The sequence below is a fragment of the Gasterosteus aculeatus genome, chromosome 15 (genome assembly GCF_964276395.1).
Source record: "Gasterosteus aculeatus chromosome 15, fGasAcu3.hap1.1, whole genome shotgun sequence".
Lineage (NCBI taxonomy): Eukaryota > Metazoa > Chordata > Actinopteri > Perciformes > Gasterosteidae > Gasterosteus > Gasterosteus aculeatus.
This window is the reverse complement of record NC_135703.1, coordinates 16,607,572-16,625,305: the sequence shown is the minus strand read 5'-3', so window position 1 is coordinate 16,625,305 and position 17,734 is coordinate 16,607,572. Positions and strand designations below refer to the sequence as shown.

Below are 17,734 nucleotides of genomic sequence, written 5' to 3'. Positions count from 1 at the left end.
CCCAGGTATTGGTCTTTTTATATTCAACTTTTCTATTTCATTGTTGGAATGCTGAAGAATACTGAATCAGCATTCCAACTACTACTTTAACCAACCTATTATTCTACTATTAGTTATATTACTAACACTACAACTACTAGTATTTGTATTGCTTTTCCGACGGAAAAAAAATCGTATTTACGCTTTTTTTAGCAATTCTTTCAAATTCACTTCACCTTTTCCCATTTCTGCATTTTCAGCATTCCAACATATTTTCTTAAGACAAGACATTTTTATTGGTATATTAATATGTTCTCCACTATTTATTATTAAGTAGTAGTAAACACGGGCCCTGTCAATGTATACGTTTATCTCTTCTCACATTTTTTAAATCTGGGTAAGGTAAGGTCAAAGCAAGAAGTCTAAATACGCCTCTACTTGTTTGTTACTCCGGTGCTACTCAGATAAACCCCCTGGCTGGTGGACAGACGTCTCTTTCGCACACACAAAAAGCCCGGAGCAAACAGCATTGTTCTCCATGGTGTGTATTTGTGTCACTCATGCATGGACTTGAGTACTTGAACATGAACAAAGTACTACAACTAGTATTTCCTATCTCTGTGAAGTACACATTAATAAAGGACTGTAGCACTTCCCGTGATCAACATTTAATAAATAGATACCTTCTTGATGAATCATCACCATTCATTCATCACGTAAACAACACGAGCTGAGGTTTGAACCACCAACATAAGAAGTTATCTGATGTTCCGAATAGATACACAGTATTTATCTAGTTTAATGAAGCCAACCTCACATGTGTAGTTAACACAACCAGAACTGTTTCATAACTTATGATGAAGCCATATTAATAACAAACGACGAGATGAATGAACCCAAGTTGTTGATCGCTTTAATGTCTTCAGGTTTTACATTAGAACAACTACTAAGACAAGTGATTCAACAGAGCTTTTGGGCTCTTTCTTTCTTCTTCGACTGTTGTATTTTCTGTACATATTTTTCCAGTATTTTGTCATGGTCCTTGATGAACGCAACAATCTACAAAGGCAACAGGAGAACGGTGAGTTCTTGGTTTTCTGTCTCTGATGTGCATCCCCCTCCGCTCCGGGTACCTTATCCAGCTGTGTCCTTGTGTCATTCTTGTCCAGGTCTTTGTCTCCGTCCACGTTGTCGATTGTCATTTCGTAGAGGTTAAGGGTCGCCATCTTAACCTGCCCCAGCCTGAGTATTTTACTCGTAGTCGTTTCCTGAATGTAGTTCCACTGCTTTTCCTGTGTGAAAACAGGGACCGCTGCATTTCCCAAAAGATGCTAGCCGTGTATTTAGGCGACATGTGATTTGTTGTGAGCTCTGTTGCGTGATACCCAGTCCAGCGTTTTGGCGCGCATCATCTCTGTCTCCCTGAGGAGCTGCATCAGCCGGCCGTCCTTCTCCAGGCGTGACAGGCGCCGATTGCTCTCCAGAGTCACCAGCCGAGTTCTCAGCCGGTCCACCTGCTCACTCGCCTTTTCCTCCTTCTTCTGGAATAGGTCCCGAGCGTAGAGAAGATTCTCCACATGTTCCTTGACCGCCTGCATGTTCTCAAACTGTCACACACACACAGAGACACGCGTTAAGGTGTGGCTCAAAGATCCAACTTCACCATCTCAAAAAAGTCCATGACCGTCCCCTGTAGGTACCAAAGAAATGATTGTTCTGAACTGAAATAGACGTTTAACTGCAAGGAGATCGAGTGCTCATGCCGACGGTTTAGGTCACCGTTGAGAGTTATTAGATGCATCGATATTTTATTTATTTACCATGACTTCTACTCACCAAATGAGAAGCGTTGCATCAAGCTGGGATTTACCGTCACGTTCTAAAACATGGCCTCGTAACATAGTGGTCCAATCTAAACATTTTGGGAAGTTTAAGTGGCTGTAAAGTCCTTCCTACCTTGGTCAGCCCGATGGCCTGCTCCATGAAGTGCTTACACTCAAAGCGTTTCTGTCTCAGACGCTCTTGCTCTAGTTTCTTCCCCATCTCCTCAGCATACACCAGCTTTAGCCTCTCCAGCTCCGCGTCCAACTCTAGCCTCACTTTCATCTCCCTCTGTGCTTCCTCAGAAACGCTACAAGCGTCTTCTTCCTGCAGGGACGGAGGTAGAGGGACTTTGAATTGAAATTCAACGTTACACACAGTCTTGTAAAGGAGTAGTGTGTGGAATGGTCCTCTACTTTACCGGCCGATAATGGATTACAAATGCATCCGGCAATTTCTTCATCTCTGCATGCAACTCAATGTTGCGCTGGACCAAACTATTCAATTTCTACATAAAGCAGGAAAAGGTTAGAGCAGAATATTTAGGATGGACGCTGCAGCGTTACTCCCCATGACGCAGCATTCTGTCTTCATTCTTACAGATTAGAAAAGTGACGTCTTGATAAGGAGCATTTGTGCTTGTTAACAGCTAGACATTTACTCTCCTGCCTCAATACGGACATTTCCGTTCTTTTAATTTGTCATTTTTTGGCAGTCGAACAATTATCGATCTAAGTATTAGTTTCTTCTCACTCTGTTATTTTTAAAACATGTATATTTGTAATGATTTGTGATAAGAACAGATTAGTCAACTTACATTCTCTTTTATTAACCAAATGTTAAAAACAAATATAAGTAATCTGTCGGCTATGGATCCGGACGTTATAGAGAAAGGGCCGTAAGTATTTGGACTGACACACTAAATGTTGCCACACTTTCTAAATGTTGCATGCAACTCCAAATGATTTACACTGAAGCAGTCTACCTTTGGTTGTAGACTTTCAGCTTTAATTGAACGGATAATTGTTAGCCAGACAGTGTGGCCTGTTCCCGTTTTATTCCATGACAAGTGAAGCAGATCAACCCGATTGGCCTGAATGTGCGGTGAGACCGGATTATGGTAGATTAGGTTGTAGCAGGTTGTCGACAGCACTACGGTTGTCGTTTGTGTTCTAACAACGTTTTATGTCATAATTCCAACTTTCCTAACTCCTAGTGTATTATTAGTTCAGAAGTGGTCTAGTTGTGGGAATGCATCACTCTAGACAGAGATGAAATCCAGCCAATCCAAAGAGGTTTGTCACCAATCAGATGTAGAGATACCGGCCACAGGCTCCGCCCCTTACTGCTGGCTGGTGGGCCACTAATTCAATGCGGCCCTTTGGTTTCCCCAAACACGCGAGAGGTTACACTTCTTTAACAGCGAACCGAAGCCTAGTTTATGCTTTTGCGTTTTCAGAGAGGCGCAAGGAAACGCAGAGAGCCCCTTGCGTGTCTTTTCACACCTCCTTGCGTGCTTTGACACATTTTTCTTTTGCGTCGAGCCTCCCGCAGCGCACCAGGCTGCGATTGGTCCGCTAACTACTACACATTTCCGAGAGAACGGATCAGAGTAAAGAACTTTTGTCGGAAGAAATGCGTAAATATGACATCATTACATGCCAATGGCGGGTTGGATTCACGGAGGGAGATCTCCGCAAACGCCGGTTTGCCGGTCGAGAGGTGCACAAAGTTGTGGAGGAAAATACGGGACAAATGTGTCCTTGATAAAAAGCAGCAGTGTGGATGCACGGGGCAATAAAGTCTATGATACATAAATAAACCAACCGACGACTTCCACACACAAAGACGTGACTCTCCAGGTCGTCTTCAACACACGCAAGACTTTTGGAACCATGAGTTGAAACGAGTGCGTCGACACGGCGGTGCGTAAAGACGCAGACGCAGAGCGTGCGCCAGGCTTGAGGGCGGTCAAGTGTCACGCATTGAGCGTGACAGCCACGCACTCCCGCCACACATCCAATTCCTCACGCCAAGACATCGGACTCCGGTCCGCCCCACCGACACTATGTCACAAATGGTCTTGAAAACTAGAGAACCCCGGTGAATATTTGGTAACATTGGATACATCTGAAATAAACGATTGACAGGGATGGAAAATAATATAATTGCATGTTTTAAATCGGCGGTGGTGATCGTGATGAACAAGACAACAAGAGCTCTCACGTGTCGGCGCGGCTGCGTCAGCTCATCCAGCCGTTTCCCGGCCCGGCGCAGCTGCAGGAGGACGCTGGTGACGTCCTCCGGGGGCTCCGCTGCCCTGTGGACACACACGCGCACGGACGCATCCCGTTAGTGCGCGCCGAGCTGCCGGTGGGTTCTCGGTGAACGCGCCGCGTACCGGAGGCTCCTGCGGTCCATCGCTCCCGTTGTCTCCGAAGACTTGTCTCTTAAAGGTTTTCTCATTTCTAAACGTTTATACGAACGCGCCGAGATGCCGTTTCCATGGTAACGCAAACGTCGCAGGCCTCCAAAGATCCGTTGGTTGAAACCCACCGAATTCAAACGGGATGACGGAAGATCGTCGGTGTTCTCGCCGATACAAAAACAATAAATGCTCAGAGCACCAAACAGCACAAACAGTCAGCTATCGAACTGTTGATAATAGTGGAATATTTCATACCTGCATTAAAATCAATGGTATAAATAATACAATTTGTCAGAAATATTAATTAAATGTTATATTGTAGTATGTTGAAAAAAAATGTCATAGTATAGAAAGCATTGTATACGACACAAATAATCATAAATAATAATCATAGAATAAAATAAATTTCAGATCTTTGTGTCAATTCTGTACATACTGGGTGTCCTGAGCCTCACTGAACCTCCTGCGTAATCTCAGATTTATTGCAGGGATATTTTATTAGTTTAAACTAGCTGAACCCAATGACTATCAAAGGTGTCTGTGGGAATATTCACACAGTGGTCCAACTAACGTTCTACAAAATAAACATCGACAATAGTAAAATGATGTTACTTTAATCAGATTATTTTACTTTTCCATTCAAAAGCATACAACAGCATTTTACACACACACACACACACACACACACACACACACACACATTTCCTATGTACACAAAGATGTACAGCGTCTCCAACAGGCAGTGCTACAAGTCTTCTCCCCCTTTGCTGATCTGCACCACGGTCTTTCCACGAGCGTGACCTTTCTCCATCTTCTCAAAGGCCTGAGGAACCTGGGAAAAGCTGAAAGTCTCCTCCACCACAGCCCGAATCTAATGGAGAGCACATAAGGGCAGGCAGAGGTCAAACAAGCACCGTTATATAGAACATCATGTGTTACAATGTCAGAAGCTGTTTTTTTATGCACGTCTGAGCAGGAGCATTCCTGAAAGTCGTACCATAGAGGGGTGTTATCTGCATAGAGAGTGATAATCCCCAGTTTAGCTGCAATGTATTTGAAATGAGCGGTGCTCCAGAGGTTAACGTGCCATTAACCATTTGGCGAGGCCTCGTCCAAAAAGATCACAATGCCACATGAGAAGATTTGAAGATGACCAACAAAGCAGCTTGTCTCTCAGTGTTTGAGCATCGACCCTGCTGCGTGCGCCGGCCACAGCCATTTGATGTCGTTAAAGAAAAGTCATTAAACGGTGGCAGAAACCAAAGGAGCCCAAATGCACTCGGTGATGAACAATCTGGTGTCCGTCCCCGACCAGGCTAGAGAAAACATCTGGTACTGTACCTGTCCTGCATCCACCATTTCCCTTATTTCATCCAAGGCAGGACCGCTGGGTGCGAAGAAGCCCCAGCGGTAGTGAACTCCTTTGACAAGGTGCTACAAGAAAGCAGACAAAATGCATGTTGGGTAATTAAAACGTGCGGAATAGTGTTCATGCAAGACCCTCCGCTGTTACCCTGACGAGACTGATTAAGGAGTTTCCTTCAGGACTTATTCAGAAACAAGGACACTGTGACACCCAAGCCAGCTGTCGGCGCTCTGGTTTTTCTTTTTGACTGCAGTGCACAGCGTGTCCTCACCGACGGTGCCCACTACTTCCTCTCTACAAACCCACAAGCTGCTGCCTTCTTTTTTCTTTACTAGTTTATTCTGCGGTGTTTCCATGACATCTCTGAGCCGTGCACGACAGCCCCACGCCGCCTGGGAGGGGGTGAGGGTTCAGGCATTGCAAGAGGAAGAAGGAACTCTACACACTGCAGATGAAAAGCGTGACTCCTACATTTAATGGAGCAGAGTGGTAGCGACCCCCCCCCCCCCACTGGTTCTAACATCGCCATAAGTGAAAGGGCACGTCTCTCTGGGGCTGTCCCATTGCGTTAGTCGCTACAGAGGATTTCAAGAGTAACTCAAAAGAATTCCAGGAGCTCCGTGAGGTCGTAGGCGAGTATGATGGCAAAACACCACAGGTATTAATCATCTCATAAAGCCGGGGCACATCTCAACCCACCAGCTATCGGTTACTAAATCATGGGGTTTCCGGTGTTACTATCAGGTATCCAAGCAGAGACTTCCTGCTCTTTCCGGTGCTCACTGGTTACCACCCCGAATAGCAACCTGAGGCACAACAGTGAAGCTGCATTCGAGTGCTGGTTTACATTGGTCACTGGTTCCACCCCCGAACTTTCCTTTCAAACCTCTGCTACATCTAGAATACGTACACTTATTCCCCAGGTTAACCTTGTGAAACACATCCCTGAATGACTCAATTCCAAATAAAAAGTGTTGTCTGGAGGAGAAAGAAGTGATGGTCGCGCACGGATGTGACACTGAAACGCACAAGCTGCAAGCCTTGCTCTGCACGATGCTCACGCCGTGCACGGCGCCAGGAGCACGAGAGGTAAACGGGCCTCCTGTTCGAAATGTGTCCAGACCATAACGCGCTTAATAATCTGCACACGCCGGGGTTAGAGGTCACCGGGGGGCGGGACCGGGACTGACACTGAGCAACACTGTGGCCAAGGCGACCGGAAAGATATCATAAAGCCTTTGCTATTGAACGGAAGCGGCAGATGCATTTTCACACAATTTGTCAATATCACACATCTCGACTGTGGTCGACCCGCTAATTACGACCGGCTGTTTGCCACCAACTTGTTTATTAACACGCTCCGTTCCCAGCTGTAAATCTCTGAGCTCTTTGCATTTTCTACTGGTTTGATCGATATTTCAACAACGAAATGGAAAAGGGTCCAAAGACAATATTTATTCGGAGCGTGAGGACACTGCTGTTCTGTCCAAATATCACGTGCACGAACCAACACCATCAAGAAATTTTTCAAACCTTTCTTTTTCCTGAGATAAAGCAAACTAAAAACTTTTATTTTGTACAAAACACGGCAGTTGTGCACAGACACGTCCGCGAATACACCAGCGGACTGACTAATATCAGGTTAATTCACGTCTGGATACGATATGCCCTTCACTGCATGGTGTGGGTGGGGGGGGGGGGGGGGGGGTGGCGCTATTACCTTGAGCATTTTAGTGGCCCCCGTGGCAGCAGACTGCATCATGCCGTCTGCAATGCCCAGGCTGTCGATGTTCTGGAGGAACGGCGTGATGAGGGTAACAAACTTGGCGCCGCACCAGGGCTTAAGCAGATTGAGGGCCCAGCGTTCCGTGTCCCCGCCAACGTTGTCCAGGATCAGGTCGAATCTTGAGGTGGAGTTTGTGAAAGCAATGAACAACAAGCAAAGAAACATACGGGTGGCCATTGAAGGTGTACGCGGTAATAATTGAGATTGAGTGTGATGGAGTTCATTAATTCATCACTAATGAGCCGACCAGCTCATTAGCAGCTAGAAGGACTGGGTTGCCTTGGCAACAAGAGGTTTGTCCAATCAAACGCCGACATAGATGAAAAAACAATGCACGCGCGTGGCATCCTCTCACTTCTCCAGCGAGCTGAGCGGCTCCTCGACAGGCCCGGCGGTGTAGTCCACCACGTGGTCGGCACCAAGGTCCCTCACAAACCGCTCGGCATTCTGAGAGCAGGTCACGGTCACATGGGCTCCCCAGGCCTTCAGCATCTGGAAGCGAATGATGGTATCAGCGGTTTTGTTGTTGCACCATCTGATAAGATTGGGGTTATTTGCGGCGGGTAACTGAGCAGCACACAGCACGTGTGGATAATGACATCAAGTGTGACGTTTGGAGTGTAAGTATTCACGTCTGGATCAACTTCTCATTGCACTGCTGTTTATGACAAGTACATGATTACATGTGTGTATCTGTGCTTGATGCTCATAATATATAGCTTGCCATCATCGTCCTCTTCATCCCTTACCTGTATGGCAAATGTTCCCACTCCCCCAGACCCTCCGAGGATCAGAACCCTGTGGAAGGAGGAGAAAAAGCAGACACGCACCATATGAATGTGGCACTGACTTGGTTCTCCACCATCGCTGCGCAGACGCTCCGCTCATCAGGCCTGCTTCTCAAATGCGCCGCAAGCTCTAGCGCGCCGAGTTACGCGGCACGTTGCGCACAGGCTCATAACCGGAGCGGGTCCGGACGGAGGATTAACAGCAAGTGGAGAATGTGTGTGTATCCATCCCCTCACCGCTTCTTGGCACAGTTGTCCTTGTTGAGCCCGCCGGTGTTGACCAGTGCCGACCAGGCGGTGGTTGCCACATAGGGAACGGCGGCTGCCTCTACGTGGCTCAGTGACTTTGGTTTGTGGGATACCTGAGCAGCACACGCATCTAGAATCAGCGGTTGATGATCGCTCTCTCATCCCAAATACATACGTGAAATGTGGCAGAAAATACAGAAGTGATGCTGATGAAACAATAGACTTCCACGAGGGAACAGGGACAACCTTTTAGTGAACAATACCTCGTTGGCACTCAGCACCACAAACTCAGCCAAGCTGCCCTGCTTCCACGGCGGGATGGCCGCCCACACCTGATGGAGACACTGCGTTAGCGGGACGCTCATCCGAAAGACTCACCTTTATGTTGTTGTTTAGCACATGGGGAGAAATACATCAAATCAAAAAGTAGCCCCGCCTGCTGCTCGCCGTCGTTTACCTCATCCCTCTCTCTGAAGTGCTTCACATCCAGGCCGCACTCCATGATGACCCCGGACGCATCCCTCCCCAGGACGAGGGGGAACTCGCTGCCCGACTGCTTGATGTTTAGAGGGTCTCTCTTCATAGAAAGCGCTGCGGCGCCATAGCCATCTGAAGGGGAGAGTTTCAGATCGCCGATGGTTTAGAGATCTGTACAAACTAAGCAAAGGTCTGCAGAGTGACCGACGATCAAGAACTAATCCTCTGGTCTTCTGGAAAACTGAAAACGACTGAAAAAGTCATCAGTCATCAGTCAGGTTTCCTTGGGAAAGACAGAGGTCACAGTGGCCCAACGTCACCTTGTGGTCTTCTTAATCCTCGCTGTTCAACAACAAGCACACATCAGATCAGAGTGCAACTTAAGCCACCTCATCCACACTCCCTACCCATCCACACACAGACCGCGATCTGGGGCCGTGGTGGAGGACTGGCAGGCAAACACCAGCCTGGGACGCTGGGTCCTCCCTGTTGACATCCATCCATCCATCCAAACTGGGACATGCAGCACACGTCGGACGTCGATCCATTGGTTGATTTCATTGTCTTGTCTAAATCGCAAACATCCACACAGGCTTCGCTCACCTCTCATGCTGACGTCAAGCGGGTTCAGTCCTGCTGACAGCACTTTGACGATGACCTCATTGGGGTAGTTGATGACGGGGAAACCGGCGTTTCTAGTGAACCGCAACACGTCGTTGCTTCCATATTTATCAATGACCCAGGCGGGCATTATGGTCCTGCTGCTCTTGGTAACACTGAACATCCTAGTGTGACTCACATGCCAGCAAACTGATTTGAATTGTTTGCCGTGTCTCAGGTAGCTCATCGTTTGACTCTGGACGGCTTCAACGTTGACGCGTGAAATAGAAATACGGTACAGACACTGTGCCACATAACAGTGCATTGAAGTTCTCTGCAAGCCACGGCTACCTTCTGAATGTAAACATGTCGTTCTTGCGAAACGTTACACTTCAAATCAACGTCCTCTTCCTTAATGTTCAATTTCCTGAACTTAAATCCGCTCCACCGAGCTCCAGGACCGCTCTGCTCAACTCTCCAGTTCCCTGGACTTCTCTCCGCGTCTCCTCCAATCAGAGCGCGGCTTCCTCGACAGCCGTCCAATCAGAACACACGTTGTTAGAAGTTGCCCATCGAAACAAAGATGGCGGCCCGCTCGTAACGTACACCTCGCAAAGGTTGCCGTTAGTTTGAGAGATTGTCGCGGGACTCGTGTGAACATGCTGAGCCTGACGATACGCGAGGTTAGTGCGACTGCACGCGACTCGGTGTCCGTTGGTTCGTTCTTTCGTTTGGCGCGTTCACGCGCGTGTCCTGTTTGTGATGTCATCTCGATTTCCTGATACCTTCGGTCCTACTCGCAGATGAATTATTTACACCTCATCTATGACTCATTCAGTATTGGAACAGGGCTGATGGCTTATTTGGGAGGTCGTTTGATTCAAACTATCAAATAAATGTAAAAATACTAATATCGACTTGTGTACCAACTTGAAGTATCAGAGTAAAATACATCAACTCAGAATGAAAATGATACTTATGAATTGAAGGCATTTGACGGTTAAAGTGCTGCTTTCAAGGTCCTGGTGTTGTGGATGATTCGCTGTCACTGTTGATCAGAGACATTATGTTATCACGTCCACCAACGCGTTTCCTTCTATAAGAAGTCAGACTGTTGGCTGTGAAAAGGGTCTCTCGAGTCACCCAACAACCTGCTGCCGTGGCCTCATTGTTCTCCAGGTGTCTGCGGCCCTCCGGGAGGGAAGAATCTCGCCCACGGAGCTCTGCAGGAAGTGTCTGAACCGCATCAAGAAGACGCAGCATCTCAACGCTTACATCACCGTGACGGAGGAGCTGGCTCTGCAGCAGGCCCGAGAGGCAGAAGCCCGACTGCTGCAAGGTGCGCCTGTGTCTCCCCCTGCTCGGCTAGATTCAATCCACAACATTTTTCTAGGCTTGCGTCAACAAAACACGTTACTCTGCCTGTTGTTCTGGAGGCGAATCGCTCTGCAACACACGCAAGACTTTACAACCATGAAGTCAAACGAGTGCGTCGACGCGACGGAGCGTAAAGACGCAGAAACACGCGCCGGCCTTTACTGATTACATTCTTGTCCTCAGGTGCCCCCAAAGGTCCACTGGATGGAATCCCGTTTGCAGTCAAGGACAACTTCTGCACAGAAAATATCAAGACTACCTGTGCTTCCAGGATGCTTAAAGGTCCGCTTGAACCTCAGTGAAAGTTCCTTTGTCTTTTTATATATATATATATATATATATATATATATATATATATTCGGATGACAAGTAGCCGCTCCTTGTGCTACAGACTACACTCCGCCCTACAATGCTACGGTGGTCCAGAAGCTCTTTGACCAAGGCGCTGTCCTCGTGGGGAAGACCAACATGGATGAGTTTGCGATGGGGTATGGCCGACACTGTCAGTGTCTGAATTATAACAGTAACCGCTAGTCAAAAGTTTATTAATCAATTAATTGCTGAAGCCACTGTGGCTCATTGAAGATGAATGGTTGTCTATGTCTTGTTCACGCATTCGCCCCGCAGCGCGGGCAGCACCGACGGGGCTTTCGGCCCGGTGAGGAACCCCTGGAGCTACGCTGCTCCCTACAGAGAGCGGACCGGGGCGGCGCCCGACGCCGACTGGGCCGTTACTGGCGGAAGCTCCGGAGGAAGTGCGGCCGCTGTGGCTTCGCTCACCAGCTACCTGTGAGGGGGAATCGACTGGTGCCAGAAAACACAAAAGCAAAATGTATTTATTCAAAATGGGGTTTAAATACCGTTTCCTGGCAGGGCTTTGGGTTCGGACACGGGCGGTTCAACCCGTAACCCTGGGGCACTGTGTGGAGTTGTGGCGCTGAAGCCCACTTACGGTCTGCTGTCCAGACATGGTCTCATCCCCCTGGTCAACTCCATGGACGTCCCCGGCGTCATGACTCGCAGCGTCGGCGACGCGGCCGTGGTCTTCGGTAAGAAGCACTCGATGACTTGTCACCGGCCTTCCCGGCACACGATGGAACCACAAAAACACGATGGTCAGGTACAGCAACGGTTGAGTGTTCGCTCCTCAAGAACGAGTTCTCCCAAAATATTCCCTTAACCAACAGCTATTCCATTTGTGGCTCACATCTTCTATTTTGTATTTCTTTATTGTTAACTAATACATTAAAAAAAGGAAATCCACGATATTAGTTTTAGGATAAAAACACACTGGTGATGCAACATTGAGCATCCTTTAAATCGATGATATGGGAAGAATGTGTGACTTCGTTAATCGGTGTCTTTTTGTCAACCTTGACACAGATGTCCTCCGAGGACAAGATATGAAAGACTCAACAACAACTCCTGCTCCCTCGTCGCTGACCGATCTACACCTTAATGTCAAGAACATCTGCGTCGGCATCCCTAAGGTGAGAACGGCTCCTCCACTAAAGTCCTCAGTTTGGTGAAGTACAAATCTGTTTTGTTGTATGTGCAAACTGCATCCCGTCGCTGGCAAACCTCACGCCGTCGGACCAAAAAAAAGTTGCGATATGGAACCTATTTGAGGAAGTTAACAGAAATGGGAAGAAAAAAAAAGCGTGAGAAGAAAATGAGTTGTATGAAACGTGAAGAGTTATAAATTTGACTGTGATGCTTTTTGTTCTAATTGAATATGACCTGTGATGCGTTTTGTTCTAATTGAATATGACCTCCTTTCCCTGCTGTGTGTGCGTGATGCTCCTCAGGAGTACCACGCCCCGGGTCTGTCTCAGGAGACTCTAGCACAGTGGAGTCTTGTTGCCGACATGTTTGAGAGGGCGGGGGCGCGGGTGGAGCAGGTGTCTCTCCCCCACACGCAGCACTCCATTGTGTGCTACCACGTCCTGTGCCACGCGGAGGTGGCGTCGAACATGGCGCGCTTTGACGGCCTAGAATACGGTACGACAACCGGCGCAGGGCGCCTTGAGGGTGCAGCGTGGAGCAGCTCACACCCACGTTTCCTTCTAAATCCCCAAAAGACGAAAGGCTCTTGGTTCTTTTCTCCCTTTCGTCAGGCCATCGCAGCGAGGTGGACAGCTCCACGGAAGCCATGTACGCCTCCAGCCGCCACGAGGGCTTCAACGATGTGGTGCGAGGGAGGATACTGTCTGGGAACTACTTCCTGCTCAAACGGTAAGGCGGCGATCGAACCGAGCGCCAGTCACTTGGCCAAGTTGTCTTTCAATAAATGTGTGGGGGAATAAAGCAACACACTAAAGGATGCATCGGCATCCCCGCCCGGTCTTTTCCTGACAGGAACTACGAGCACTACTTTGTGAAGGCCCAGAGAGTGCGCCGGCTGATCGCGGAGGATTTTGAGCGCGTGTTCGGCTCCGGCGTCGACGTGCTGCTGACTCCCACCACGCTGGCCGACGCAGCCCGTTTCTCCGACTTCACCCAGGAAGACAACCGGACGCGCAGCGCGCAGGAAGACGTCTTCACCCAGCCTGTCAACATGGCAGGTACAGAAAGAAGACGTAAAAGGGAGAAGTGTTTGTGCGTAGGAGGAGAACAGGAACAGGAACTTCTTTTTTTGCATGCAGGAATAAACACAAAACACCCACACGGCTAAAAGCTTTCATTCATAGCCATGTAGTCATTGGTTCTTATTTTTGCATTCTATTACAGACTCATTAGATCATCAACTCCTGCAGTGGAATCAAGAGGAAATGAATATCTTTCTTCTCCTTTTTTGCCTTTTTGCTCTTATGGCAAAGGTTATTGAAACCTCACATAGAATCCTCATAACTAACACAGGAGTGTACTTTAAAGGCGTTTTCTTTTACTCTCCAAATCAACCTATAATATGTCTGGAGATTTGAATTATTACCTTTCCCCTGAACTCTTTTTTTTTTGCCCCAGGACTGCCCGCCATTTCCGTACCAACTGCTTTGTCAAGCCGGGGCCTTCCCATTGGGTTACAGCTCATAGGCCCCGCCTTCCAGGACAAGAAGCTGCTGTGCGTCGCCCGATGGATGGAGCAGAGGGTCGGCTTCCCCTCCATCAGTGACTGGGGAGAGGAGGGTGGGAATGGCGCAGGGACAGAACAGACTCCAGCTGTGTGAAGCGAGCAGTGGACACGAGGGGACCCACATGTGGTGGACTCCCTGTGCTACCGCGGTGCACCTCCTCGCCTCGTTATTGGCCTTCGCAGGACACGTTTGTAGCCATCAGGCTCATTTCTCCCTGATGGAATGAAAATAATTACAACAATGAAGAGACTCCCTGATCAACAACGTGCATCATACGTTCAGTAGAGACATTGTTTATTAACCGGTGACCTCCTGCTGTGTGTTGGTGCTATTAAAAATTAAATGTGTATATATAAGAGGGGTGATTTATTGAGTGTGATATTCGTTATTTGCCAATGTGCATGCGTAGACATTTCTCTTATTGTGTGAACCTGTGGACCTGGAGAAAGCCTTCGACGGGGTCCCTCAGGGTTCTTATGGGGGCATGACTGCAGTGGGAGCTGTGTTCGTACACATTTGGCCACGTTCCCGGTGGGCGTCGGCCTCTGCCGGGAGCCGCCCTTCAACACCGGCCCTGTACGTGACCCTCACGGACAGAATACCTAGGCGCAGCAGGGAGTTGGAGAACGTTCGGTTTCGGGGGTTTCGAGATGACACATCCAGCTAGGACGCCTCCCACTGTAGTTTTTGGGGGCACGTCCAACGTGTGGGAGACCCCGGGGATGAGCCTGGACACTCTGGAAGGATTATACCTCCTAACGGGCCCGTTAACGTCACCCACAATGAGTTGCGGGCGGGAGGGAGGTCTGGGTAAACCTGCTGCCAGCTCGGACCTGCTGGGAAAACGGATGGATGGATGTTTTATGACGTATCCTGAACAGGGTTGTGAAGACCAATTCTGCAGAAATGCTGTGAAATTTATCAAAAATAACTGAGCAAATGCATAGTTTTCTGCATTACTGAAGAAAGCGGGATTTGAGAAGAGTAACCATGCTGCATGAACAAGGACCAGCAGACTCTTCTCCCACACATTAAACTGCTGGAGAATCGACCCAGTCAGCCAATCACAGTCTGGGAAATCGGTCTAAACTAAAGTGCTACAACGAGATCACAGATTATCCCTCGACTCCAGCTCTCATCCTCAGACATTCCTCTGCCGTGTGGAAGTTACATTCCTTATTAATCCTTTCAACAGTGCATACGATGGAAAATTGATTTTCACACAGGATGACAAGTTGTTGTAAACCATGACAGTTTTGGTTTTTGTGTGTAAAAAAATGTATTAGTTCCCTGTTTAAGGCCTGTGACCAGATAACTTCTTCCTCTTTTGTTTTCTCTGTAATTTGATTAATTTATTACTACAAAAAAATATATGTAATGGGAAAGAATAAGTAAAATATATGTATAGTTTTAAACCTTTGTTCTTTAAGTAGCGGGACAGGTCCTTGTTTCACCCTCATTCATAATATTTTATAGAGAACCACCAAATCTTGCTTTTACAATTCCAATGCATCTGGCACACTAAATGCATCACCAAACAAGTTGAGCATGTGAGGACTCAAAGCATCTGACTCCAGCCGGCCAAGAAACAGGCTTAAGAGGCCAATTACACCTGCTGCGCATTCTTCCAAATGAACAAAGAAATCATGGGCATCAACAGCTGGCGTGTCAGACGCCATTCATGAGACACACCCGCGTCTCACAATGACCCAGCGGGGAATTTTACCGAGGTATTTAACTTAATATGCAACATTAGAACAAATAACAAGAATCCCCAATAACGGAATGAAACATACAGAAAGACATCAGTGTTTGCATTGCACAGGTGTGTATGGTCTACTTCAAGCACAGCAGTTTTGCAACCTGACAGCAGCAGGCAGGAAGGAGTGGATGTACTTCTCTTTCACACTTATTTCAACACAAACAGGTTTTGTCCGGGGTGAGAGGGGTCGGCTACCATCTTTTTAGCTCGCTTCAGAATTTCAGGGTTCCTGCAGCGCTATAGCATCCATTGATGGAAGTTGCTTTATGCCTTTATATCAATATTTTCATCTCACTCTCTGCAAACTATCCCACCAATACATGTGCGATGTTTGCTCCATTTTCAGACATTGTACCTGATAAACATGCTTGCACAGCGTTTTTCTAGTCTTCGGACCATTCAAAGCGCTTTAACAATGCATATCATCAAATGCATCCTGATTGAAAGGCAGGTCACACTGTAACGTTTGTCAATTACACAGGCGATTAAACGCATTGTTCCCATCAGAAAGAAATCAGAAGAGTTTGGCACCAGGTGCACTTACATGGCTTACATATATGGATAGATATTATTCATGTGTTGGACACACAGACACGCACACAATTGACTGTTAACTTGCAAACATCAACTCCCCACATGAGACAATGTACTACATTTAAACCAGAAAGAGGAACAGGAGAAGAGGATGTATGGACTGATCTGCATGCAGCACGAGTACAACTCACAACTGTTCCAAGATCAGTCAGACATTTGAGTGCACGGGAATTTGTCAAATGTTTGGTTCCGTATTAATATGTAGGTGGTTGATTCCCTGCACAGCACCAACAAACAATGAGGGACGAGGGAGACATGTGAGGACAGAGTCATCAATGATGCATTCGCACAACAAAAACAGAGGTAGATATGAATTCAAAGACGTGCCCATCCACGCCAACAGCTCAATGTGCGCTGGTGTAAGTTGAATGCGAATGTCTAATTTTAGTTTATCATGCTATCGTTTGCTAATTAGCACAAGGTGCAGCAGGGGCTTGTGGGAGGTTAGTCTAGAAGGGGATGGCTGCTGGACTCATAGCAGACGGTACAAATCACTAGTGCATCAAGTTATTACTGTAAATGCACCAGCACACCAGTCCTTTTCCTGCTGTGATAATACAGGTCATTTTGGACTGCTATGCTAAAAAACAACAACTTAGAGTTGCTCTCAAATGTACTTTTCAAATCAGTTACCAATTGTTTCTCACTGAAAAAAAGTTACTTCCCCGAAACGGTGACTGAAACCTCCCACAGACCACATTTCATGAGAAAAGGCCAGTACAGAAAAGTTACATGAACCTTCCTTTAAGCAGTCAGGTGCACGGTTTCCCAGCACGTCGCTGACGGACTTCTTGATTAACGGCTGCGTGGCACTGGGCCGGGAATGCCGAGTCACCGCTGAGGGAGAAGATGGAAATGCTGATTCATGTTCAGAAAAGGCCGAGGGGAGTATCCAAGACCCCCCCACCCCCGGTCCCCTTTTCCCCAACATGCAACCAGTGATCCGACCCCCACTTTACACAAACAAAACTGGTTCCTCCTGACCTTCCATGGTGGGAGGAGATGGGTGGAGGGCCTCCAACCGTCACACTCCAGCGGCCAACTAAAGGAGACCTCTTCTCCTCCACCTGATCGCACTCCAGAGGCATGGTTCTGCAGCCGCCCCGCAGGAATGCTGCTGGGAATCTGATCCCTGGAGAGATTACGAGGTGGAGATAGTGAGCAGATCCCCGGCTTCAAAAGAAACAACCGGTTTAGAAGCAGAGGTCCTTGGAGGGGTTGAAGGCAACAGGTCAAAACTACCTGAAGGGATGTGACAATGAGAAATAAGTCTTTATATTTTAAAACGAGCCATTAGTTTAGGGCTGCAGCACTAGAAAGCAAAGACATCTGCAGATTCTTGGACCCTTTAGAGTTTAGAGCAGACCTGATAATCCCCATTTAAAGATTCCACAGTAACCGTACTTTATCTATACAACCAACACGTTTTAATA

General features: G+C 47.6%; 3 protein-coding genes across 3 annotated transcripts; 1 reads left to right on the top strand and 2 right to left on the bottom strand.

The window, feature by feature from the left end:
• Positions 1 to 868: 868 nt before the first annotated feature.
• LOC120832690 (cilia- and flagella-associated protein 73) lies at positions 869 to 4,399 on the bottom strand. The gene is made up of 7 exons (XM_040199167.2): positions 4,202 to 4,399; positions 4,027 to 4,120; positions 2,222 to 2,308; positions 1,936 to 2,127; positions 1,365 to 1,586; positions 1,113 to 1,271; positions 869 to 1,038 (listed from the first exon to the last, which is right to left on the bottom strand). The coding sequence occupies exons 1-7, from the start codon at positions 4,264 to 4,266 to the stop codon at positions 940 to 942; spliced, it is 918 nt and encodes a 305-aa protein (XP_040055101.2). The 5' UTR covers positions 4,267 to 4,399; the 3' UTR covers positions 869 to 939.
• A 427-nt stretch (positions 4,400 to 4,826) lies between these two features.
• On the bottom strand, positions 4,827 to 10,164 carry rtn4ip1 (reticulon 4 interacting protein 1). Its single transcript, XM_040199164.2, has 9 exons — positions 9,498 to 10,164; positions 8,875 to 9,026; positions 8,681 to 8,749; positions 8,406 to 8,530; positions 8,130 to 8,178; positions 7,736 to 7,872; positions 7,315 to 7,498; positions 5,570 to 5,662; positions 4,827 to 5,099 (listed from the first exon to the last, which is right to left on the bottom strand). Exons 1-9 carry the CDS (start codon positions 9,817 to 9,819, stop codon positions 4,974 to 4,976), a joined length of 1,257 nt encoding a protein of 418 aa, XP_040055098.1. The 5' UTR covers positions 9,820 to 10,164; the 3' UTR covers positions 4,827 to 4,973.
• qrsl1 (glutaminyl-tRNA amidotransferase subunit QRSL1) lies at positions 10,046 to 14,301 on the top strand. Its single transcript, XM_040199163.2, has 11 exons — positions 10,046 to 10,177; positions 10,674 to 10,833; positions 11,055 to 11,153; positions 11,263 to 11,359; positions 11,499 to 11,660; positions 11,745 to 11,920; positions 12,255 to 12,361; positions 12,680 to 12,872; positions 12,989 to 13,106; positions 13,230 to 13,435; positions 13,836 to 14,301. The coding sequence occupies exons 1-11, from the start codon at positions 10,154 to 10,156 to the stop codon at positions 14,036 to 14,038; spliced, it is 1,545 nt and encodes a 514-aa protein (XP_040055097.2). The 5' UTR covers positions 10,046 to 10,153; the 3' UTR covers positions 14,039 to 14,301.
• The last annotated feature ends 3,433 nt before the right edge of the window (positions 14,302 to 17,734 follow it).

Bases quoted from the DNA above. Each gene is read 5' to 3' on its own strand.
- LOC120832690 (XM_040199167.2), bottom strand. From the start codon at position 4,266: ATGAGAAAACCTTTAAGAGACAAGTCTTCGGAGACAACGGGAGCGATG. The intron at 2,309-4,026 runs GTGAGAGCTCTT...TGCTTTATGTAG, and splicing joins TGACGCAGCCGCGCCGACAC to AAATTGAATAGTTTGGTCCA. The intron at 2,128-2,221 runs GTAAAGTAGAGG...CCGTCCCTGCAG, and splicing joins TTGTAATCCATTATCGGCCG to GAAGAAGACGCTTGTAGCGT.
- rtn4ip1 (XM_040199164.2), bottom strand. From the start codon at position 9,819: ATGCACTGTTATGTGGCACAGTGTCTGTACCGTATTTCTATTTCACGC. The intron at 9,027-9,497 runs GTGAGCGAAGCC...TCTCCCCTTCAG, and splicing joins GCTTGACGTCAGCATGAGAG to ATGGCTATGGCGCCGCAGCG. The intron at 8,531-8,680 runs GTATTGTTCACT...TGTGCTGCTCAG, and splicing joins TGGTGCTGAGTGCCAACGAG to GTATCCCACAAACCAAAGTC.
- qrsl1 (XM_040199163.2), top strand. From the start codon at position 10,154: ATGCTGAGCCTGACGATACGCGAG. The intron at 11,360-11,498 runs GTATGGCCGACA...TTCGCCCCGCAG, and splicing joins ATGGATGAGTTTGCGATGGG to CGCGGGCAGCACCGACGGGG. The intron at 12,873-12,988 runs GTACGACAACCG...CCCTTTCGTCAG, and splicing joins CTTTGACGGCCTAGAATACG to GCCATCGCAGCGAGGTGGAC.